The sequence below is a fragment of the Populus alba genome, chromosome 18 (assembly GCF_005239225.2).
Source record: "Populus alba chromosome 18, ASM523922v2, whole genome shotgun sequence".
NCBI lineage: Eukaryota > Viridiplantae > Streptophyta > Magnoliopsida > Malpighiales > Salicaceae > Populus > Populus alba.
Window position 1 is genome coordinate 457,745 of NC_133301.1, and position 23,894 is coordinate 481,638.

The 23,894-nt window shown below is 35.7% G+C and overlaps 4 protein-coding genes across 5 annotated transcripts in view; 2 read left to right on the plus strand and 2 right to left on the minus strand.

Annotated features, from left to right (window-relative positions):
- Positions 1-7,560, plus strand: part of LOC118059401 (uncharacterized) — a 35,631-nt gene extending 28,071 nt beyond the window's left edge. Inside the window, exon 6 of the mRNA XM_073406138.1 lies at positions 7,317-7,560. Coding sequence (XP_073262239.1) covers positions 7,317-7,349 — 33 coding nt within the window. The 3' untranslated portion in view covers positions 7,350-7,560. The remainder of the gene's footprint in view (positions 1-7,316) is intronic.
- A 1,199-nt stretch (positions 7,561-8,759) lies between these two features.
- On the minus strand, positions 8,760-11,557 carry LOC118059403 (uncharacterized). Its single transcript, XM_035072253.2, has 2 exons — positions 11,254-11,557; positions 8,760-11,011 (listed from the first exon to the last, which is right to left on the minus strand). The coding sequence occupies exon 2, from the start codon at positions 10,541-10,543 to the stop codon at positions 9,296-9,298; it is 1,248 nt and encodes a 415-aa protein (XP_034928144.1). The 5' UTR covers positions 10,544-11,011; positions 11,254-11,557; the 3' UTR covers positions 8,760-9,295.
- A 2,246-nt stretch (positions 11,558-13,803) lies between these two features.
- Positions 13,804-17,813, minus strand: LOC118059405 (uncharacterized). 2 transcript variants are annotated; one of them, XR_004689305.2, is made up of 9 exons: positions 17,674-17,813; positions 17,456-17,568; positions 17,291-17,362; positions 16,622-16,657; positions 15,844-15,889; positions 15,447-15,534; positions 14,851-14,908; positions 14,408-14,605; positions 13,804-14,166 (listed from the first exon to the last, which is right to left on the minus strand). XR_004689305.2 is itself a non-coding variant. In XM_035072255.2 (8 exons), exons 1-8 carry the CDS (start codon positions 17,750-17,752, stop codon positions 14,555-14,557), a joined length of 543 nt encoding a protein of 180 aa, XP_034928146.1. In that variant the 5' UTR covers positions 17,753-17,813; the 3' UTR covers positions 14,245-14,554. The 2 variants fall into 2 exon arrangements, 1 of the variants encoding a protein (XP_034928146.1); XM_035072255.2 differs by lacking the exon at positions 13,804-14,166 and having other exon boundaries at positions 14,245-14,605.
- Positions 17,814-19,012: 1,199 nt separating this feature from the next.
- Positions 19,013-23,721, plus strand: LOC118059404 (uncharacterized). Its single transcript, XM_035072254.2, has 12 exons — positions 19,013-19,215; positions 19,316-19,370; positions 19,454-19,502; positions 19,594-19,664; positions 19,757-19,815; positions 20,086-20,184; positions 20,306-20,363; positions 20,628-20,764; positions 20,852-20,908; positions 21,835-21,932; positions 22,290-22,465; positions 23,511-23,721. Exons 1-12 carry the CDS (start codon positions 19,135-19,137, stop codon positions 23,579-23,581), a joined length of 1,011 nt encoding a protein of 336 aa, XP_034928145.1. The 5' UTR covers positions 19,013-19,134; the 3' UTR covers positions 23,582-23,721.
- Positions 23,722-23,894: the final 173 nt, after the last annotated feature.

A 23,894-nucleotide genomic window follows, 5' to 3' on the forward strand; every position in this document is an offset into this window, starting at 1 on the left:
AGGATAGTAACCGATAACGCCAAGAACTTCAATGGGAAGATGATTGTGGAATTATGCACGAAATGGAAAATCAAGCATTCCAATTCATCACCTTACAGACCAAAGATGAATGGTGCTGTTGAAGCTGCTAACAAGAACATAAAGAAGATTGTCCAGAAAATGGTGGTTACTTACAAAGATTGGCAGGAATGGCTGCCTTATGCTCTACATGCATATCGAACAGCAATAAGGACGTCAACTGGGGCTACACCTTATTCACTAGTTTACGGAATGGAGGCAGTGATGCCCTTGGAAGTAGAGATTCCTTCTCTAAGGGTCCTAATGGAGTCTGAGCTAGAAGAGGCTAAATGGGCTGAGATACGATATGAACAGTTAAATATGATGAGTGAGAAGAGATTAGCGGCGATTTGTCACCACCAACTGTATCAAAACAGGATAGCAAGAGCATATGACAGAAAAGTTCGATCAAGAGAGTTTAAAGAAGGAGATCTTGTATTGAGAAAAATCTTATTACTACCTAGTGAGAACCACAGCAAATGGGCACCCAATTATGAAGGTCCTTATGTAGTAAAGAAGGCATTTTCCGTAGGAGCATTGATATTAACAGGAATGGATGGAGAAGATTTGAGTAGGCCAGTGAATTCTGATTCTGTAAAGAAATATTATCCATGATTGTTGAGTCATTGATGACTGTATAAGTTCTCATCAAATCAATAAAAGTTTGGCCAAGAAATTCACTTTGCATATCTTTTCTCTCTCTCATAAATGTTATTGATTTCAAAGAATCAATAAATACACCCTTGAAGCCTCGCATAATCTCATAGATTCCATTCATTACTTTTACTAAAATCAGTTTCACTGATGGAATTTTGAAAAAAATTGATCTGGTATTTTGATTTCGAAAATGGTTTGATGTTTATTAAAAAAAAAAAAAATGATATTTTTGACATTCTACTTGCAGAATGACAAGTGAATCAAACAACTCCTTCATAGAGGTGACCAAACTAAAAAAGGAAAAGAAAAAATACCCTTACCCCATGACTCTTGAATACTGTGTTTTTAAATGTATGAATAATGGTATGTAGTGAACTGGTTGCTCATAACTCATGAAAGACATCTTTGCAAAGAATAAACCATCACATTATACGAGGTCAAAGTTTATTGATCATAGCCACTTGCGCTTGAAATGAGGAAAGGCCATCTTTGTTATTCCTTTCACATTCTAAAAATAAGTACATCCCTTGCAAACCCTTTTTGAGCCTGAATAATTTCATAAGAAAAATCCCGACTAAGATCACACCCTACACTGGGGGCAAGTGAAATTTCAATGATCAAGAAAGAGGATAAAGCCGCGAGAGAGGCAAAAAGCAAAAGAGCCCAAGAAACTCCAATACTAGGGGGCATGCCCAAATCACAAGAAAAAGTGATAACCAAGATAAAATGAGTATGCTCTAGCAAAGCAAGGGGCAAGTGAAATTTCGACGATCAAGAAGGAGGATAAAGCCGTGAGAAAGCCAAAAGGCAAAAGAGCCCAAGAAACTCCAATACTAGGGGGCATGCCCAGATCACAAGAAAAAGTGATAACCAAGATAAAATGAGTATGCTCTAGCAAAGCAATGAAAAAGAAAAAAGGGGGGGCAAATCAAAGAAGAGCAGCAAAGGAAAATATGAGTGACGTCAAAAGTCAAACTATTGATCATGATCTTCAGTCTTTGAAACCCTGAAACACTCTTTGAGCCTTATAAATCCTTTTCTTTCATAGCCAAAAACCAAAGCCTACGTTACGTACCTGGAGAAGTCCTTTCTAATCAAGCAAGCAAGCAATCTAGAACAATAAACAATGCTCTCAAAATGCAAAGAATACTTTTTCATAAGATTCATGACATCAAGAATAAACTACTCATTATTATTCATGCTGATAAAAATAAATGTTCAAAAAGAGACAAGTTTTTCTCTTACCAAACCTCGAGCTTTTTCTCGAGTCCTTCACTTCGAAACAAAAGGGTCATCTCATGATATATTTTCACCGAAGACCTCGATACCAAACACAAGAGCAAATAATCTCTTTTCCCAGAAAGAAAGTAACCAAGGAGTTGCAAGATTTCAAAAGCAAATCGTTATTTGACTCACATCGAAATAATTTTTGTTTTCAAAATGCAAGATCAAGATTTCAAGATTCATTCTAGACCCATATTCCTCCACCAAACTGAAAAGAAGAGAAATGAGAGAATGACCTTTTAAAACATTTATTTATCTGAGTCGCTGACAGAAGCACACTTAGGGGCAATAACCAATACAAGGGGGCAACATTGTGTTTAAAAGGAAAGATTCTAGAAAAGGAGATGGTAATTTCCTTCAACCAGACAAGGGGGCATTTTGGTTTACAAAAGACAGCTCAATCCTTTCAGCAAGTGATACCAAATTTTTTTTTTTTAGCAGTGAGACGAGGGGTAATGAATAATCCTCTCAAATTATCTGACGAATCAGAAAATCTCTAGCAAGCAAGTGGGTCACGATGGGCACCATAAATGCTGAGTTGTGCAAACAAATTTGGAAATAGACTTACATGGGCCAACTCGAGTGGGCTAGAAAGCTAAACTACAAAGATGACTCAAATCAGTTAGCAAGATCTCACCAATCAATCAACAAGAAGACTATGAAGAAATGGGGGCCTATATTTCAAATCAGGTAAAGATGCATGCATATCATTTAACTTTGAGACATTGGACAATGAGTTTTGCAAATTTCATATGAGAAAATTCCAACGAAATCCATCAAGTGGAAGGCCAACTTGAAATGGCCAAAGATCAAAATTGCTGTTGAAATTTTTTATTTTTTGAGAATTTTTCAACCTGGGCAGGCCGCCCATGAGAATTAGGCCACCAGAAAAATCTCTGTATTTTTTCACCACTTTTCAGCCTCAACCATCATAGGTAGTGCATTTCCTATCCTACCTCAATTCGAGCGTGCCTTCGAGCCCTCGTCTGAGTTCTTTTCGAGCACGTCTTCGAGCCCTCGACCATCAAAGGTAGTGCATTTTCTATCCTACCTCCATTCGAGCGCGCCTTCGAGCCCTCGTCTTATTTCTTTTCGAGCGCGCCTTCGAGCCCTCGACCATCATAGGTAGTGCATTTCCTATCCTACCTCCATTCGAGCGCGCCTTCGAGCCCACGACCATCATAGGTAGTGCATTTCCTATCCTACCTCCATTCGAGCGCGCCTTCGAGCCCTCGTCTGAGTTCTTTTCGAGCGTGCCTTCAAGTCCTCGACCATCAAAGGTAGTGCATTTTTTTATCCTACCTCCATTCGAGCGCGCCTTCGAGCCCTCGTCTTACATTTAAGCGCGCCTTCGAGCCCTCGTCTTATTTATTTTCGAGCACGCCTTTGAGCCCTCGACCATCAAAGGTAGTGCATTTTCTATCCTACCTCCATTTGAGCGCGCCTTCGAGCCCTTGTCTTATCTCCATTCGAGCGCGCCTTCGAGCCCTCGTCTTATATATATAAAAAAAAAAAAAAAAAAAAAAAACTTGTATTTTTTCCATCGGGCAGGTAACCCATTACAATGTGACCATCTGGGCTGGTAACCCATTACAATTTACCAACTGGGCAGGTAACCCATTACAATGTGACCAACTGGGCAGGTAACCCATTACAATATACCAACTGGGCAGGTAACCCATTACAATGTGACCACCTGGGCTGGTAACCCATTACAATTTACCAACTGGGCAGGTGACCCATTACAATGTGACCACCTGGGCTGGTAACCCATTACAATTTACCAACTGGGCAGGTGACCCATTACAATGTGACCATCTGGGCTGGTAACCCATTACAATTTACCAACTGGTCAGGTAACCCATTACAATGTGACCACCTGGGCTGGTAACCCATTACAATTTACCAACTGGGCAGGTAACCCATTACAATGTGACCATTTGGGTCGGTAACCCATTACAATATATCATCCTATATTGGGCAGGTAACCCATTACAATGTGACCATTTGGGTCGGTAACCCATTACAATATACCATCCTATACTGGGCAGGTAACCCATTACAATGTGACCATCTGGGCCGGTAACTCATTACAATATACCATCACAAAAAAAAAAAAAAAAAACAACAAAAACAAAAAAACAAAAACAAAAATAAAAGAAAAAAAATCAATAAAAAGGGGAGAAGGGTTTTCACAATTATTCTTCTTTACAAAAACTTACTATACCAAGGCAAAAGAAAATAAATTTTCTAATGCATTTGCACCGTAAGCATTGTAAAAGAGGGGCAACTGTTGTAACCAAATTTTGACCCAATTATTGTTAAATTTATTTTAAGGAGGGTAAATCTTGAAAATTAAAAGACCAGGGGTTCGAATGCAAGGATTTAGAAACTTCAAGGACTAGATTGGAAATAACCATTCTCAGCCCAAAACAGCACCGTTTCAATCAGGTGTTGTCCGTCATCTTCGTCTCCAAAACACCGAACTTCCGCCTGCAAAGAAGGAAACAAAAGCGTGAAACACCAGTATCCTAACCCATTCAAAATACAAAAAGCAAGAATTATCTTCATGATAATTACAACCCGACGAGATAAAGATTGCACTTTGAATTCGGAGTCCTAGCAGGAACCGTCTCCCTCAGTCATGCTTATCAAAAGGAGAGACGTGAGGCTGAGGGGTAGGAAAATTGATCCCTATAAATACCCAACAATTGACAGAGCCAAACCCCCCGGGAATTTACCCAGAAAAACAGAGATAAGAACAGGAAACCGAACCCAAAAATAGAGCAATTAATCAAAAAAAAACAGAGCAAACAAAACACAAAGAAAGAAACAGAGGAAGAACAGTATCACCAACCAGATTTCATCTCTTCTAGAAATCAGTTTTCATCCGAACTGTTTTCACCCCTACAGAAACCCAATTGATCACCGAACCGTAGATCGTTGATAGAGCAGTCGAGCCACACCGTCGCTTCAACCTGCTTCAGCATCGCCAGAAACCGAAAGCAGTCAACTCAAAGCAGCCCGACCAGCGTTGCAATCTTCTTCAATCTCCAGAAACAGGTTCGTTTCCTTTTTCATTTTTTCTCTGCTCTTCGTGTTCAAATAATTGTTTGAACAGTGCAAAGGTAATTTAATTACCTTCGCACTGTTGATGCACGCGTGATCTGTTTTCACGCGTGCATCTTGTGCCGGACGGGCTGGGTTCAGCCCAGCCCTTGTGGGGCTGAGCTGAGCCCAGCCCAAAAAAATATATATACTTGCTGGGCTGGATTTAGCCCAGCCCAGCCCAAAAAAAAAAAAAGGTAAAAAAATATAAAATAATAAAAATATATAATAAAAATTGTGTAAAAAATATATATACATAAATGAAATTTTTTATTATTCATTGACAAAAAAAACACATAAAAATAAAATAGGATAAATTTATTTAGTATATTCACCGACGCCAGAGTCGGGAATAAAAAAAAATACTAGGATAAATTTATTTTATTTTATTTTGTTTCACATAAAAAAATAATTTGATAAAGAAATAAATTGATTTCTACTTGTTTATTCACTGACGCCAGAATCAGGAATATAATAAAATGATGATATGAATTCACTTATTTTGACACCTATGTAATATTTACCAACGCCAGAGTTGGAAATATCCGTATTTGAATATTCACTGGCGCCAGAGTCAGGAATATTGTACACAAGAAATCATAGTACAAACCAATAAAGATGTTAGCAATTAATAACAAAGACCAGCAATGCAGTCTACTTTAGGTAGGACGTTTAAGGGGTGATAATATCTTCCCTTTTACGTAACCAGTCTCGGATCATAGAATCTTTGTTGACCAGTTAGGGTTCCTAGTGACCATAATACTAGGTGGCGACTCCTTAAACAAAGACCTTTTCCCCTAAAAGAACACGATGCCTGAAATTTGTTCTTTTTCTATAATTCGAGAATTAATTTTTAAGGCCGCCACGATGTCGGGTGTGACAATCATCAACTCGACCAACATAAAAAGAATTAACAAACTGAGTTTTTAGTAAAATTAAAGAAAAACTTGGAGGTTTTGTGGGGAAAAAAAAATAGATTTGTGACAATTCAAAAACAAAGTGCAAGAATACCTCATCTTTATTCTGATGAGAAAATTGTACTCTTCTAGTGGGGGGCAGTTTGTTAGAGGTACGGGTGCGAGGGTGCGCCAACAGATGCACATTATCTAGAATTTGGCAATGAAAGATATTGTCGAACCACACGAACAATAACAAATCTGGCAGGCAACATACAATTGTTCATACGAACCATGGGTTATTGGCTTGGCATGAACATGGGTCTTTGATAATTGACCATCTAGGTTGGCATTAAACACAATAGAACTGATAATAAGGGCATGTGGGAGAAAGTGAAAGCAGAGTTGTGAGAAGTTTTGGTGGTTTTCAAACATGGCTAATTGGTGGGAGGACTATTCTGATTGTGGGTGATGGGCAGTCAAACGTTGGGCATGGTTAGGAATGCTCTACATAGTCACTAGATTTATGGGAACATGGGAGAGACTATCCAACAGTTATTAGATTGAGGCCACTAAATTCATGGAGAACATGGAGGAGAAATTATCTAGTAGTTGCTGGATTGAGGCTACTAAATTCATAGGAAAAATAGGGGAAAGATTGTCCCAAAGTATCATGAAAAATAAGGATGACAACTTTGCTTTGTAACTTTCATAATATTGTCTATAAATAGGCTTGAAAGCCTTTGCTATGTAACATGCAAGTTTTATGCATAATACACGTAAGTATATTGTGTATTTCCTTTGTTGAGGTAATAATAGAGGTTTAGAATTTTCTTCTATATGATGTGTCCTATTTTGTTTTATTGTTTGTGTTCATTCTGCTTGCTTACGACAAGTTAACACGTAGAAACCTTTTTTGGTGAGTGAAATATATAATTGTAAGCAAACATGAGTGAAAATGTAAGGAAAAGCTTAGTCTAAAGAGACTAAACTGCCATGTAGGGGCTGGAATTTTGAGCGAAAATTGTCCTTGTGACAAAGGGGATGACAACCGACCCTTGGAGAGTAGAGGCGATGCAGAACTGGTCTAACTTAAAATCAATGAAGCATGTGAAGGGATTCGTGGGGATGAAAGGTTATTATAGATGGTTCATATGTAATTATGGCAAGAGCCACTTACTGACCTGTTCAAAAGGAAGGGTTTCACTGGAATGCAGAGGCACATAAAGCGTTTAAATTCCTTAAAGGAGCCCTGACTGCAGTTCTAAATCAATATCTGTTAAACTCCCTCTCCCTTTGTCTTTCATGGTACAGGTACATGCGAACATCTTGTGTGTATTCAAGTAAAGCAACTCATAGTGCAAACCACTGCAAATGCATGGCAAGTTTCCTTTAACGCCAGCACCTGATAAGAGTAGAAGAGATAGCATGTTGATTAACGGGGCACAAACAACTTCCTGGAAATGCAAATTGCAAGGCTCAAAGAGAGATGAAAGAAGATGATAGAGAATCAGTCTGATGAACTAGAAGATCCCACCCGATGAACTTGATCTTCATGAATGAAGGGTGCACGGTGAAAACAGTGCTTTTAGGGCCAAGAAAGACAGAAGTATGGATTTGCAATGTTTTAAGAAACGAAGAGATCCTTCAATGGAGAGAATTTGAAATAAAAATGAAAGAGGATTACGATTTGCTGGATATTTCCCTTATAAATTCAGTGGCGCAATCAGGTTTTGAAAGCAACTTGATATCCATGAAATAATAACAAGGGAAACAAAAATAATAAGCTACAGGCAAATGGTAACTGATCAACAGAACAAAATTGATTGCAGAGCTTTTCTTGCTTAACAAGAGCAACCAGCTTTTTAAAAGTCTATGGTTCTTCAGAAGTCAATATGATTATAGAAAACTCAGTCACTGGCTCAAACAAGATTGGGATAAAAACAGTTCTCAAATCTGGTCAGTGAAAAACCGAAGCTCTAAGAAAATATATATTTCATCTACGGAACAAGCTACAAACAGCATTCCAGCAAACAGTGCACCACCTTTAGAAGAGCTTGAGGGAAATATGAAAAACATTTTGCAAATTCAAGGCCTGCCTTTCACAGAACATTGCAAAACAATTTTACTGACAGTGAGAGTCTCTGTATTATGCACAAAGAGTACTCAAGGATAGAAAAGGGTGAATCAGGATGGCTTGACCTGTGCTGGAATTTTAGCTTGGTGGCGAGTCTTGTATGGGTGTTCAGATATCTCTTGCAATTTTTACCTGCTGCTGATCCTTTAAAGCTCATTTGCATACTGGATAGCAAAGTTTCGATCGAATGGAATAAAACAGTACTGCTATGAATAGAGTTCTTTCCAGGAATAGGATAATAAGCAGAAAGACATTATTTCTTGTTTATTATCAGCCAAGTACTTTGTTTCCAAACTTTGCATGAGGCCAATTATGTATCACTACAATAAGAAAATCCCTGGTTTCTATCCCAGATTTTTCCCTTTTCCCATCAGAACTCTGAAGTGTATAGATTACATTCTTCGCTTATCACTCCCCATGATTTGAATATAACTAAGTTGTGCCAGAAACCCATGTAAGATTTGCCAGATTCTGCGATTCACATGTACAAACACATTTATGCTAAGGTAGGCATGGAAAACCCACAATCTTGAAGCGAAACACGAGCAGCAGAATAAGGCTTCAGCAGGGATGTTTTCCGGGCCCAGTCACTTGAAAATTGAAACATAGCATCAAAGACAGGTAGAAGGATATCAATTTGTTATTAATATTGGAATTCCAATCAATTCTCAGATTTTAAAATACAAAGAGCAACACTACAGCTCTTTACACCAGTGGTTTACCTTTCAACAAGCTACACAAGAGTATCCTGCAAAACTGTCTAAGACTTCCTCTTTGTTGGCTGTAAATTATACAGAAGAGCTTCAGATCTGTAGCGATGGCAGCAGACAGCCAACACCGATGCTTATCGTACAACAGTGCAACCAACTGAGGGCATTCTTTTTGAAACTTGCCCTGGCTTGGTTGCTGCAAAATAATTTCCTGATTCATACAGGATCTGCAGCAGGAGAGTTCAGACATCTGGATGCTCAACCCACAATTTCCATCTTTCAGGGGCCGAGCTTCAACAGAAGGGGAGACATCTGGTTCATCCTGGCAACAGGAAACAGAACTGGGTGCATCAACAACTTCCAATTTAAACAATTGTCAATGCCTTGGAACCAGGACAGCCTGACCCAATTATAGCTTTGGGATAACAAATCTTCACAGGTATGATTCAATCCTCGAACGAATGCATGCATATTTTCTCCAGCAGCAATGGCCAATCTTCACCAAGTTGCTGTGGATTTAGCTCCATGGCAACTTTGAAATCAAGCATGGATATTGAACTATGCTGTCTCTGTTCCTGCGTACCCTCTACAGGACCACTGCTACTCTGCATATGCATGTGATTACTCGCCCACATGCGATTGATAACCTTCTGTGCCTGCTGCTTGTGAACAGGGTGCTTTCTTGGATCATGCAGAGACCGTGCTCCTACTAACTCAACACATGACTTGATCAACCTCTTCAAGTACAAATCTAACATATTATTCAACCTGTTTGCACATTCCATAGTAACCCCTCCAAGGCCTTGTGCAGCTGCAATCTGTTCCATGCGTTTCCTCAGCATCTCTGAATCAGACAATTCACCACTGTCATAATAGCGAACAAAATCACCACTACTTGCAACTGGCATAGTTTTGCGGGCCCCGCCCGCACTAGCTGAACAAAATGGAATCCCTAATGGTGCAAGTAGGGGAGTTCTAGAAAAGTTCAAGCGGTTTGCTTGCTCCATCTCTTCTCCATCTTCCACAAAAGCTGTCTGGTCTTTGCTCTGTATCCTTGATCCTTCAATTGGCCGTTGAGCTGACCCCTCCCTTTCATTCTCAGATTGCTCAGCAACTGTTTGAAGATGCTGCACTGGTCTCTGATAATCACAAGGAGCTGATTCCCCATTCTCCACAACAAACTTACTTCCACTATCTTCTGTACCAATTGATTGATGTGAGATACATTCGACTTTCCCATTGGGCCCAAGGGGGCTGGGTCTATCTCTCTGCTTCCGATCACGTATCACTGATCTAATCTTTCTTGGAGACACTGGTAAAACCCCATTAGACCAAATGGGTGTGTTTTGATTTGGAATAAGGGACCCACTTTGTTCATGCCCATCTTCTCTAACTGGAGAACTGTTTGGAGCTTGAAGCAGAGATTTTGTGGGACCCGCCTCATAAATTGGTGGTGGCGTCTTCGCCTGACAGGCATTCTTCAATATTGAGCGTATAAGATTATTGTGCAGCGGCAGATTCTCCCTTCCGAGCAAGCGAAAACATGACTTATCAAACTCACTCTTACTCAGCTTCTGACTCAAAAATCGATTCAGATAGTAAAAATACTTCTTTGACCTCTCAACTCCAATCTTCTTCACTATCTGAGTTCTCAATTCAACCAAATCAACTCTGGAGCTCTGATGAGGTAGCATTTCTCATGAAAAAGATTCATACACCATCCAAAAACAGAACCACAAAACCCCAAAACCCCCAATCACACACTCAATTACCGTTATTTTCACCTCCCCGATAACAAAATTCACACACCCACATATCAAATTAAACGCAAATCAACAGTCAACCTCTGCTTATCTCTAGCACAAACAGTCCCAAACACCACCATTCACCAAAATCACAAAAACCCAAGATTCTCAACCTGGGAAACAGCTATTTCGGTTTCCAGACAACCCAAAAGTCGCCTGCCAACAACCCATACAATGCAAACCCAAATCTCATCTTTACAAAATCCAAAACCCTAAGAGATCAAACTCACTAAAAAATACTCAATCCAAATCACCCAGAACCAAAACCAATTCATTCAAACACACAATAAATCAAAACCCTAACTTCAAATCACCAAACTTTATATGCACAACAAAATCCTTTCTCTTCTTTCACCACTGCACCATTCAAAATAACAAAAACCCATTTCAGTTTTCACATTATTTCACACAATTCACAAGCTAACAAGTTCAAATTTTGACTAATTTAACTTAATAAACAGAGATCAGTAAAAGAAACTAAACAGAGCCCGTTAAAAAAATTGACACCAAAACAACAATGAAGTGCAAAAGGCAAACTTTAAGAGTGTAAAGTTAATGGGTTTTAAAGATTAATTGAGTAAATATTTAAAAAAACTAACCTTTGATTAAACTTCACCAAAATTGGAGAGTGAGAGCTTGATTCTTGGCTTGTTTTCTTGGGTTTTCAATGTAGTTTTTTCTGTGTTGTTGATTTGAAAAGAGGGCCAAAGAAAGAGAGGTTTTCTTGGCTTTGAGAGTGTTAGCTAGCTTGATCGCTCCTTTTTGCTGCTAATTTAGTGTAATAAATAGTTTCTTTTCCTCTCTCTCTCTCTCTCTCTCTCTTTGTTTTTGTGTTTTATTTTCTTGGTTTCTCTCTGTGTTTCTTTCTCTCTCTTCGTTTGCTTCTTTCTTGCTTGGTCTCGCCTTGTGTTTTTTTTAAGTACAAACGTGTTTAATTCATTTTTTTTTTTAAATTTTGATCCTTTTTAATTTATTTTGTGAATTTAAATTCAACTATCATTTATCCTTTCTACTTTCACATGCCATTAACATAATTATTAAACCTGATTTTATATATTTTAATTTTAAATAATAAAATTAAAACATTATTATTTTAAAATTTTTTTAAATCAAACTAAATTTTAATTAAATATGTCAGATTAATTAAATTAAATTACTTTTTGTTTAGCTTAAAATTTAAAATAGTGGAATTAATAGATTAACAGATCAGATCAAATTAAATTTAATATCGATATAATTAAATTATTTTTTATATAATAAGATTAATTTTTTACTCAATTAAATTTAAAGATAAATTAATTGTCTTATTTTGATTTGAGTTTGAGATTAAAACCCACTTTATCTCAACCAATTTTTCAAAAATACTCCATATTTTTTAATTAAAAAAATATTAATTTTGAACAATTAAATTGGTTATAAAACTAAACACAAAAGTCTTCGAAATTCATAAAGTGGTGACCCCTATAACCAAAATTAGATTTTATAACAACTAAAGTATAGAAACACATAATTATGTTGTATTTGAAGATTTTCTACCTATGAGTTATTTTGGCCGGCAAGTATTATTAGGAAAATGAGAAGATTCATCACATAGTTTTTGGCTAGGCTAGGGTAAGTGGCTCCACCTCCCACTCGAGGAATATTTGCCATCTTGGAGCTCAAAATGGATGACCTACTATTTGGAGTCAATTGAGCTTTTAGGATAAACTATTTAATACAAATATGGAGGTGTTTTATCCTCTTTTAAGACTTAACATTTGTGCAAAATCTTACCTAGTAACTACTAACTACCTTTGAAACACACTAAACATAGGAGAAAAGAAGCTCTCGTGACCTACCCTGAAAGCCACTTGCATAGGAGAAAAGAAGCCTTGCATAAGGTGAAACAATTATTCCATTTTTTTTTATTTAAAAAAAAAAATCCTTATATCATTCTTATTATAAATTAATTTTCTGTTAAGTATTCATTGAGAATTTTATGCTACTTCCCATGAAAGATACGAGAGATCCCGCCAAAAAAAATAATAAGAATTTTTTCATCTATTAAAACTTATTTTTATTAATCCCTTCTTATTTCTCTCATTTTGTATTCATCTCGCTCAGTAGAGTGTCATAAATTTCCTTATTAATAAGATGTTAAATGTCCTTTACTCTTATATGATCACGAGTTGAAATTATAATGCAGTGGCTAAACTATTTTTTTACTCTTATTTGATTAATTTTTTTAAATTAATTTTTACTTGAATTTTTATAAAGGTCATTATGATTTTGACTTCATATGTTGATTGATAAGTTAACCTTAATTTATCCAAATTGATTTAATATATTATTGTTTTAATGTTTATTAAAACAAACTCATCTTTAAATATTTCTTTTAATTTAAAATATATTTTTAATTTCATTCACATTGTCTTTTAGACTCTAATACGATTAATCGAATTGAAATCAATTTACACATAGTTTAATTCTTTTTTTTTCACCTAGAAAAACATTAATAATGCCTAAATATTTTTATGTTAAAAAAAAGAGAGAGATTTGGTTCCACCCGCAGGGTACAGCACAAGGTCTATAATCTAGTTAACATGTACTAAAACTCCTTGACTTTTTACTATAATAATAATATTGAATGTCATGGCCTTTTTTTTATTTTATTTCTAAAAAAATAAGATATTTTTCACTTTAGCCCTCCAAATTTATGAGGAACTCTTTTTAATTTTTTAAATTTCATCTTTCAACTATTGGATTTACTAAATATTGGGTTTAATAATTTATTTTCTATTAAATTATTTTAATCTTATAGCCTCGTGTTACAAGTTTTGTAGATTAATCATGTTGACTTAAGTCATTTTTTTATTTGCTTTTTATAAAATTATAAAAGTCTCATAACTTGCATAATGGCTTTAATTTGACAAGTTAACTAAAATTGATTCGAGTTAATTTAAATTTTTTTATTTTTATTTTTTAAAAAAATATTATCTATTTTTTTTTCAAAATATATTTTTATTCTTTATCCAGTTATTTTTTTTATCTATCAAGATAACCAAATCACATTATATCAATCACATTTTTTTTTTCTAATAACAAACATATTAATCAACACCTTATTAATTTTTCCTACGTTGAAAATAAATTGATCAGAGTTGCGACTTGCAACGTTGCGTGAATAATCATCTAGTTCGTGCGTGCATGTGTAAGCTAATGCTTTTCACAAATCTAATGGTTGAATTCTTCGGAAAGTGGTTTTGGAAATGAAAAACTTTCAGTAAATTAGATCATAGATGTCGTGGAGTGCTTGTTGAAATCAAAGCACTTCGGAACCCTTTCTTTGAATTTGAACAGGAGCGAACTCACAACAGTCTCACCTTCATCCATGGAAGGAAATATTGATGCACGGTTTTTCCAAGTTTCTAATATGGTTAACTATGTGGGGGCGAGGGTTTGCGGACAGTTGTTATCTGACAGTAACTTCATCAGCTAGACAGTAACATGGCTCCTGCTCAAACAGTTTCCACCTATGGAAGAGTGAACCTCATATGAAACACAAGATAGCACTAACGACAGTGACTTTTCATAAGAAAAGGTATTCAATCTTGTGACGTAAAACATTTGACTGTGGAATGATGTTCCTAACAGCATTATATGTGTTTAAATCATGATAAAAATTGTTCTGAAAACAGCACAGCTCCTGAATGAAGTAATGCTTTCAAAGCAACGCGCAATAGTTTTCAGAGTGACACAATAAATATGTTTCACCTGCTTAATCTGAAGTTTACAGAACAGGATATCCGGTCCTCGGATCTTACAAAATTCTGTTGGTATTGAGCACTGCTAATTTCATTGCTTCTGTTTCAAAGAGAGAGAATATAAATGGTATCAGTCATGTCTTGAAAACTTGATTACTTAATCCTTGGAGGTTATAACCAGCAGACCTAGGGCGCCTATAAGCACGTACTGCAAGAAAAACCAACACCAAGTTAAACATTATATACAAAACTAGGGAAATGAGTGCCTCCAGAAAAAAACTCAACTCGTAAAAGCATAGAATGCAAAAACTTAATTTTTCAAGTTGATTGATTTATAATTTCCGTGGAGAATTTCATTTTTCAATTGCTTGTCATGAGCTAGGGAAATGAGGTCCTCTGGCATTTTTTACTCAAAAAGGAAACATCTGTGTTAGTGCAAACCCTAGACACCACCTTGATAATAGGTTTCTCAGTCATCATGATTGTAACCCAACCAGCGTAAGGCATGAACCTGCGGAAGAGGATATATAATTCAGTTTCATATAAATCAGGAGGATTTATATTTCAGAATGTTAAGAAGAAAACTAAAAGACAGAATGTTTGTGTTTCTTATGCCAATATGAGTTGGTAAATCATTCATTGGCTAGCCTGTTTGTTTCTGCGTTTCAAAAGCACTTTTGAAAAAATTTAAATTTTTTTATTAACTTCAAATTAATATGTTTTTAGTGTTTTCAAATTATTTTGATGTGCTGATGTCAAAAATAATTTTTAAAAAATAAAAAAAATCATTGACATGCATTTTGATACGAAAAGTTATTTGATAAATAACCACAACCACACTGCTAAATAATAGTATATCATCAGCTAACCCAAGATGTACGCTATTCGATCAAACAAGTATTAGATAAAATCAGCAGATGACAGTATATGCAAGCACCAATTTCGAATGCCACTTTTTTGCACCTTTCAAGTTGATCGTGGTCTCCCGCATAAATTACAATTTCATGCTGGAAACAAAATATATGTAAGTAGATGCATAACTGACTTACCCAACAGCTCTCCCCATAATTTGTTGTGGCTTCAACCAATACTGACCATAAGCATACAAACCCCTGTCATCCACATCATTAGCATCTCCTGATAAAATTATCCAATCACAAATTGAGTATTAGTCTCCTGGTTATTGAAAGAAGAACTATAGGCAGAAGTTTTCAAACATTTTTTTAGACCATTTCACTTGTATCCCTTATGCTATGACTTAATATGCTGAAAGGTTGTCTATTAATTACCCTCACTTTAATTGATCCTTGTATTTAGAACTCAACTGAGAAGGAACGTGGCGCATGTATAAAAACAAGTTTATTCTTGAGTGTAGAAGAGGATTAATTAAGATAAGCAGATATGAACTCAAAGAAATTTAACAACTTGAGTCACAGATTGTGTTACCTTTAGTAAGGATATCAACCTTTCCAGTATTTTCCTGTTCATGAACCTGCCATAGCACAATCAAATGTACATTACGCAAAGGAAAGAAAATCAAATAGCATCATGCAAGACTTTTGCCACTGCTTGCTGATCAGCCTTCCTCTCCCCCACAAAGGAAAGCAAATCAGCAGTTACAGAAATTCTCAGCTAAGAAAAGTTGTAGCAACTTCAGAAATAAGAAACTAGAGCGACTGGAGGAATTAAATCTAGCATGTCACAATTTTGTGGAATACAACCTCCTATTTCTTGATCAAAACAATGAGTACTTTTTTTTCATTCTGCTATAGATAAGATGCATGCTGTGATGAAACCAACTGAAAGGTTAGCTTTCGTAATCTTATTCGATTGACCAAACTCACTCTGTGGGTGGGTGGATATGGAACTAGCAGATACAAATAGAAATTCCAGAAGAAATGATAGTGATATCAAGATGAGCTGCGGAACTTTACTCTATCGCTCAATTGGCATGCTTCCTGGTGAGAAACATTAAATATATTATAACTGACATTAAAATAAACAAGAGTGAATGGATGAAAGCTCGTATTTCATGATGGTAGTTTCCTCTCTTTGTGGTCACTAATTGACATTCTCAATTTGGAACTAAATAGTCAGCATAATCCCAGTCTATAACGCTTTCAACAAACCTGTGCGAAATGCCTATCATATTCTACAATAAACAAGAAACACTAGCAAGCATAATAAGATAACAATACAACTGAGATCTTGCATATATGGTTACCTCAACTACTCGATGGACAATTGGAATTGGCTCTCCCTGAACAATGCATTGAAGATATATCAGTTCACAGAAGTAGAAAAGAGACCATGATGTTCAATACAAGCACACTGGAATGAAGAAGGGATAAAATTTGGGATATAATCAAAGCAAAAGAGAACTTTGTCACGGACAATGTCCACCTTTATTAATAAGCATATCACAATCTAATTCATAAAGAATTACTTCTCTACTTTAAGGTAAATAAAAAGCTAAATCACCTTATTAAAGAATCAACTCACACACTTCTTTCTAAATCAAATGCCCACTAAAGTTCCTACAGCAGGGCTTTAGACTACTAAAGTGTGTTGAAACAATATTCACCAAATCACCCTCATTGTTCCTTTTGAAGAACTATCCAGCACTCCACCAGCACTGCTCCTCGTTACAAATTAAAGCGGGTCCCACATGGAGGAACAGTGGGCCCCGCATTCTTATGACTGGGAACTAGGAAGCAATAGCACCCTATAGTTTATCCGTCATTTTCCATGAGCATTCAACCGAAAGATGTGCTAAAACTAAACACTAAAATCATCAACTCATAACAAAACAAAATCAAAGATAAGAGCAAAGAAACTCAATAATCACCAAATCAATCAAAAGAAAAACAAATAAATTAAAGAAAGAACATACTTCTACATTATACACAACAATCTCTCCCGCTCGAAATGGGGCCTCGCTCATATGCAAGAACAAAATGTCTCCCTGCAAGCCAAGACAGGAAAACGTAAGAAAAACCACATGTTGCCCATATGCATATCGTATGCGAACCAAAAAAAAAAACATGGGATTCTTAACTCGTTTGAAAGCAGGTTCCATGCTACCAGAAAGAACAACAACAACAGGAGATTCGCTACCAGTTAAACACATCAAGGCTTTCCATATTATTAAAGCCATCGACACTATCATCCCTGCAAAACAAAAAAAAAATCAAGAAATCAATAAAAAGAAAGGAGAAATATCAGTAGCTAGTGAAATAAATAAATATTTTTAAAGAGTAGGAAAAAGAAAAGGACCAAGAGTGATCAATTGAGAGAGAGTGTCTCTGATCTTCATGGATGTGATTGACTCTACGTTCTCTGCTATCCACCCCATGTTTTCTGTCCCTTTCCCTCCCTCCCTCTCTATCTCTGTGATTTTCTTTTGCGAAACTGAAACTGGATGAATACTTGGGTTTGCAGGGAAAATTAAATAGAGAGCGCAAAGATGGCAGTTAAAACTCACTTATAGTTCCTAAACTGTTTCTTTTTAGTCTCTTCAATCCCTGTACTCTTAATTAAGTCCAAAACTCTCCTTCCTTTCTAATTAAGGGCTATTTGAGAGATTATATAATGAAAAAAATAATCCATATGGGAAATTAATTATTCATAGATTCTCTCGTGTTTTATATTAAGAATATTATTAGCATGAAACGAGAGGTTCAGACTTGATTTGAATAAATGTAAATGTACAGGGACCAGATGTGATTCTTAGTCCTTAATCCAAAGATCTACTGTTATGGTCCTGAATGCGGGCCCCGGATGTGGCGTGGCTTGTTGAGTTATATTTTGACATGTGGAACTACTTAGTCCAATTAGTAAAATTTTAAAAAATGAGTAAGTTTGGCATATTGCATTTTGGTTACTATGTTTTCCTGCTATTCTGATTCAGTCCATAATTTTAGCAATTTTATTCCAGAGAATAAAAGGAAAAAATTGGAATTTAAAGTATAACTCACTGTCTTGATCTTTGAAAATATTTTTCAATCTACAAAATTGGATTCTTGTTTGTTGAGACAAAGGGAGATCTTGTTATGCAACCTTGTGTATAAAAATACATATTGATTAAAGTTTTATCCAACAAAGATACATGTAAATAATATATTCGATGAATATAATCCAAGTCAAATCAATAAAAAAAATTTGTAGAAAGTTACTGTTTTATATCAATTATTCAAAATATATATTTAATAAATAATGAAAAATTTATTGATTTTGTCAAATTTAATTCAAAATCCTATATATATATATATATATATATATATATATATATAATTTCATAACTCTAATATTTATAAATTTATCATTTTATTTACATAGAATGTTAATTAAGAGATGATTAAATTTAATTATAATAAACTAGATCAACAAATAGGTTCATGTAAATTATTCTATAATCACTATTTCATTAAAAAAAAAAAACTATAATGAAATATTTCTTGAACAAAAGGAAAATAAAACAAGCAGCCCCCATGGTTAATTTATAAAATATCTCTAAAAAGGATCTAAGTGAAAATATAGAAAACATATAAGAACTCGAATGCACTTTACCACAAGAAAATCATAACGAGTCCATGAGAAGTGTTATCTTCTCAAAAAAAAAAAAAAAAAAAAAACGGGTGCGGGTCGGGCTCTGCAATTCGATTGGTGCCCGGATATTAGAACCCTAAATTTTAAAATTTGTGACTCTTCTCTCTCTCTCAGAAAAAATCAAATCAGATGGAGGTCAGCGATTTTGAAGAAGAAACCCTAAAAAAGAGGCATAAGAAGAACCCTTTTACACCATCAATGGGAGAAGTGGTAATTTCTTATTAATTATCATTCAAAGCTCACCTTTTTTCAATTTTTATGCTTTTTTTTTTTGTGATTGTAATCTTAATTTTTTGTGTGTAAAAAACAGAACTTTATGCACGAAGATGATGATAATGACCGGTTAGAAACTGCACGTGCTAGATGTAAGAAAAATGATTTTTTTTTTAATTAAATTAAGGTTGTTTTGTAAGAAACTGAAAGTTGTGTCCTTTTTTTTATTAATTAGTTTCGAATGTAATTAAGAGACATACGGCATTGGCGGAGAGGCTGTCTAGGTGAGAATTGTGTTGATGGTTGTTTGATTAATGGAAATGTTGCTGGGTTTTGAGGATTAAGGTTGTTTTTGTTGTTGTTGGTTTTTGACAGGGATTCTGATAAGATGATATTCGAGCGGTTACAGAAAGAATTTGAAGCTGCAAGAGCATCTCAAACGGAAGGTATTTTCTTTTTGAGATAATGCAGTGATTAACAGTTTATTTGTGAGTGATTTGATTGGAAAAAAATGTGCTTTTCTTTTGAATTATTGCAGAGGTTTATTTAGATGGTGAAGAATGGAATGACGGACTGTTAGCTACGATAAGAGAGAGGGTAAACACTGTATTTTCAGTACTTTGTTGGAGGTGGTCGAATTCTGTGGTTCTGAGCACAAGTCATTGTTAAAATAGATGGCTAGAACAATTTACATCTTAAAGCTTGGGTCTTTATGCTCTATATAATGGATAATTCCGTGAGGAATACTTGTTTATTAGTACTCCATCTCGATGGATTTGTTTGTGTGGTTTGTATCATTGTACAGTTATATGTTTGCAGATGGGCGTGATCAAATTGTTAATGTTTTAAGTATGCCCTTTTCATCAGGTTCACATGGAGGTTGATAGAAAGGCAATGCTAGCAGAGACGGATATGATACCAAATCATCATGTTGAGGAAAAAATTACATACAGAGTTGGGAATAAGGTAACATTTTCTACTAACAAGGATACGATGCATGGAATGTGCTTCGGGTGTAGGTTTTGATGAAATTTATTGCATTGGTCAGTCATTTATCAATCATTAGTTTTTTTCTTAATACAAACAGGTTATTTGTTGTCTGGAGGGGGCAAGAATTGGCATTCAATATGAGACAACTTTTGCAGGTCTGGTGCAAATTTTCTTGTACTTTATTCTAATATGATCACTCTAGTTATGTTATCATCTCATTTTGCATCCAACAACAATTGCTCCACTGCTCATGGTTTTCCATGACTGCACTTGTGAGGTTGGTGGTTGTTTTATTTTTATATTGAAAAATTACTGTGATCTTCTTGGACTGTTCAATTCTCTCGGAGGAGATTGCATGTCAGTTGATGCAACTTAAAAGCTGGTTCATTTGTTTCTTCCTTTTCCCTTCTTTCTTCCAGGAGACCCTTGTGAGCTGTATCATTTGGTGCTTGAGAGCAAGTCATTTCTTGAAAAGATGACTGTCCTTGAACACACAATCCCTTTCTTCCTGCCGCTACGTGAAGCAGAAAATGATCTTCTTTCATCTAATGCGATGGTAAGGTTAGTTGCCAGAGACATCTTTTTGGGTTTGATATTCCTTGGATATTACCCATTAACATTGCTTCTCTTCTCTTGCTTTCAGAGATTTATAGATTACATTGGAGAACTTCTGCAAGCTTATGTGGATAGAAAGGAACAGGTATAGTCCAGTTTACATGATCGTAGTATTTATGTGTTTCTGTTTGAGCTAGCTTCGCTGAGACACTAATCCTTGTTTACCTACAAGCGATTGTCCTACTGCATCTAGTGAATTTTCAATGTTCAATTTGCACAGATCAGCTTAAGTCAGTGTCACCCTTTTTGCCTGGTTTCTGGGGGAACTATCATTGACTCAACTATTCTGGTGAATACTTTAGGAGAAATTTATGAACTTTGTTATAGTTAAGATAAAGGGGGACCACACAAGATCTTATTTGCTGGAGTTCCCTATGAAGCAATTTTCATGCTTAAGCTTGTATCTAAAGTGTAACCCCGTTGGACTCTTTTATTAGATGAAATCTTATTATCAAAGGCTGATATTTTTCAGTCATTACATGCAGCTTCTTATTTCCAGTTTTGCTCTTAGATCTATCTCCATCTTCTTTGTTAGGAATTTATTTGTGCTGGATGTTTGTGAGTAATTTTCTACCTATTGTGTGTGTATGTGTGGGTGTTTGCAGATGTTTGTCAGGTATTAAGGGTGAAATAACAGATTGAACATCTTACAACACTCATGTGGAGATATTATTTTCTTGGTCTTTGCCCTCTTAATTACTCAATCTCCACAACAAGTGGGCGTACTATTTTTTCAACTGTCCCCTTCCACACCCTGTTGGTGGGATTTGGTCTCTAGTTTTTTATCTGAGATGACAACATAGCATATACATTCCTTTTTTTCTCTCTTGAACAAACATATAGTTCCTGGTAAATTTTTGTTTCTTGATGTAATGTGTTCTTCTCCTGGTTCTTCAATTTATCAAGTGTATCACATTGACAAGTTGCAGCTAATCTTTATATCATACATACTTTTGATCGAACAAGATGATCTAATTACTCTAACTCACTTTCTTTCCTATTGTGGTGCAGGTTCGACTTATTAAGGAGTTGTATGGAAATCAAATAGGAGAGCTGTATCATAGCCTACCCTACCACATAATAGAATTTGTACTTGATGATTTTACTTGGTGAGTACTTTTTTACTGCTGCATGCTATAGAATGCTTTTTGTACTTTGTCTATGGTGGTTTGTTTACATAATTTCTTGAGATTGTCGCATTCCTCATCTTTCTTTTTACCAAATTAATCTACATTATACTGTAGCTTACCCAAGGTTCATCGACTCTTTCTCTCGTGTGGTGAACTTTAACTTCACTAACCTTGGAGATATTTTGCAATCCCTTTGTTACTAAAAGGGAACTGTAGCATAATCATTGCATGATTGGTTTTTTCAGTTTCTATAGCATCAAGGATGAATCCTGTACTACACATATTGGATATGCATCTGCATAGTCTGATGTTTTACTATGCGTTTTATTGTTGCAGCAAGGTAATTGTCAGTCTTAGATATGCAGACCTTGTCTCTGTACTTCCAACTCGGGTCAGAGTCATTGCATGGCCAATTGATCAGTTTAAGAAAAGTGAAGTAATGGGAGCTCACCCGAGTCCAAGTCGCCTATCTTATGCAGAGGATGCCTTGAAAAGTATGAGCTTGCCAGAAGGTGATTTTTACCCTAAAATGTTGAGCTTTCTATTTTCAAGTTGAAACTCAAGACTTGTGCTTATTTTTTCTGTCATCTTTTATCCTCTTAGTCTTCTGAATTGACCAAGAACATCCATAAACAGAAGCAAATACATGTTTCATGCTTTCTCTACTGTATGTTTTCTTTCTTTGTTTTGACCGGTTAATTGCATGATTTTGTGAATGAGCTCAACTTGCTTGTCTTGATAGTTGACATATTTTTTTCCTGAATATTAGTTTTTCAGTTGACAATATCATCCCTGCTAGCTTATGGGGAATGAGATTGTGATAAATGCTGTTTCTTGCTAAAACTGGATATTCTGTCAGACTGATGCCAGTTTAAATGCTTACCTAATTTATTTCCTCTGGCTGTTGGCTCTTTGAGACATTGTTTGCCATCAAATGTGTGTTTGTTTAATGGTGATTCGTTTTAAGAACTTCCCTGGACTTCCTGCTTTCAGCTTTCATAAGTCAGAGATGGGATGATCTATGCTGTTTGAATATAAACTAGGTATATGGGGAATACATTGTAGTCTAGCTGGTGCTGGTTTATATTCTTACCTAATCTATTTTCCACCGATATAATCTTGGGTCTCTTTGACGCATTTTCTGCCATCAGGTTTTTGATTGTTTTAGGTTCATGTTGCCTTCAAAGAACCCTTGTGCATTTCCTGCGTTGCTGTTCCGTACTTTATCGTGTTGCCTTCAAAGAACTCGTGCATTTCCTGTGTTGACATTTGCCCGTTTGGCATTGAGGTGCAACCTGCTTTTGGGAAAAATTCAAATTTTTTTTTTTTGCTAAAATTGAGTGCGGTTTGTACTTTTTAGATCGTTTTGATGTGCTGATATCAAAAATAATTTTTAAAAAATAAAAAAACATTATTGGCATGCTTTTCGGCACGAAAAGCTATTTGAAAAGCAACCGTTACCACACTCCCAAACACCCTCACTGCGTTTCATTTTGTCGGTGTCTCCTGTCGGTTTTCTGTTTGTTCTGATTTGTTCTTGCTTATTATCCATTGCAGCATATGCAGAGATCGTATTGAAGCTGCGACAAGTCACTCAAGAAATTTTCGAGGACAGGAATCCGAGTTAGTGCTTCAGTTTTTTGGCAGAAAACTTCTGATCTGTACAACCGTATCATAATGGTGCCGGAGCAACTCTTAAACTGTTTCTTGAGATGATTAGTACTCAATGTGAAATATGAACCCCCCGCCCCCCCTTTCAGGAAGAAAAGATTGTCATAAGTATTTACAAGAATATAAAATATGATCTTAGGGGCGAACAAATTAACCGAATTATCTGGACCTAAAATTAACCAAACTGAATGGTTTTCTGGGTTTAATAGATCATTTCAGTCAGAAAATTTGATAAAAAAAAAATTGATTCGGATTTGGTTTCAAATATTA

Excerpts from the sequence above, each read along its gene's own strand:
- LOC118059404 (XM_035072254.2), top strand. The coding sequence starts at position 19,135 with ATGGAGGTCAGCGATTTTGAAGAAGAAACCCTAAAAAAGAGGCATAAG. Across the intron at positions 19,216-19,315 it reads CACCATCAATGGGAGAAGTG|AACTTTATGCACGAAGATGA; the intron begins GTAATTTCTTAT and ends TGTAAAAAACAG. Across the intron at positions 20,364-20,627 it reads ATATGAGACAACTTTTGCAG|GAGACCCTTGTGAGCTGTAT; the intron begins GTCTGGTGCAAA and ends TCTTTCTTCCAG.
- LOC118059405 (XM_035072255.2), bottom strand. The coding sequence starts at position 17,752 with ATGGGGTGGATAGCAGAGAACGTAGAGTCAATCACATCCATGAAGATC. Across the intron at positions 17,363-17,455 it reads TGGAACCTGCTTTCAAACGA|GGAGACATTTTGTTCTTGCA; the intron begins GTTAAGAATCCC and ends CTTGGCTTGCAG. Across the intron at positions 14,909-15,446 it reads ATTATGGGGAGAGCTGTTGG|GTTCATGCCTTACGCTGGTT; the intron begins GTAAGTCAGTTA and ends CCTCTTCCGCAG.
- LOC118059403 (XM_035072253.2), bottom strand. The coding sequence starts at position 10,543 with ATGCTACCTCATCAGAGCTCCAGAGTTGATTTGGTTGAATTGAGAACT.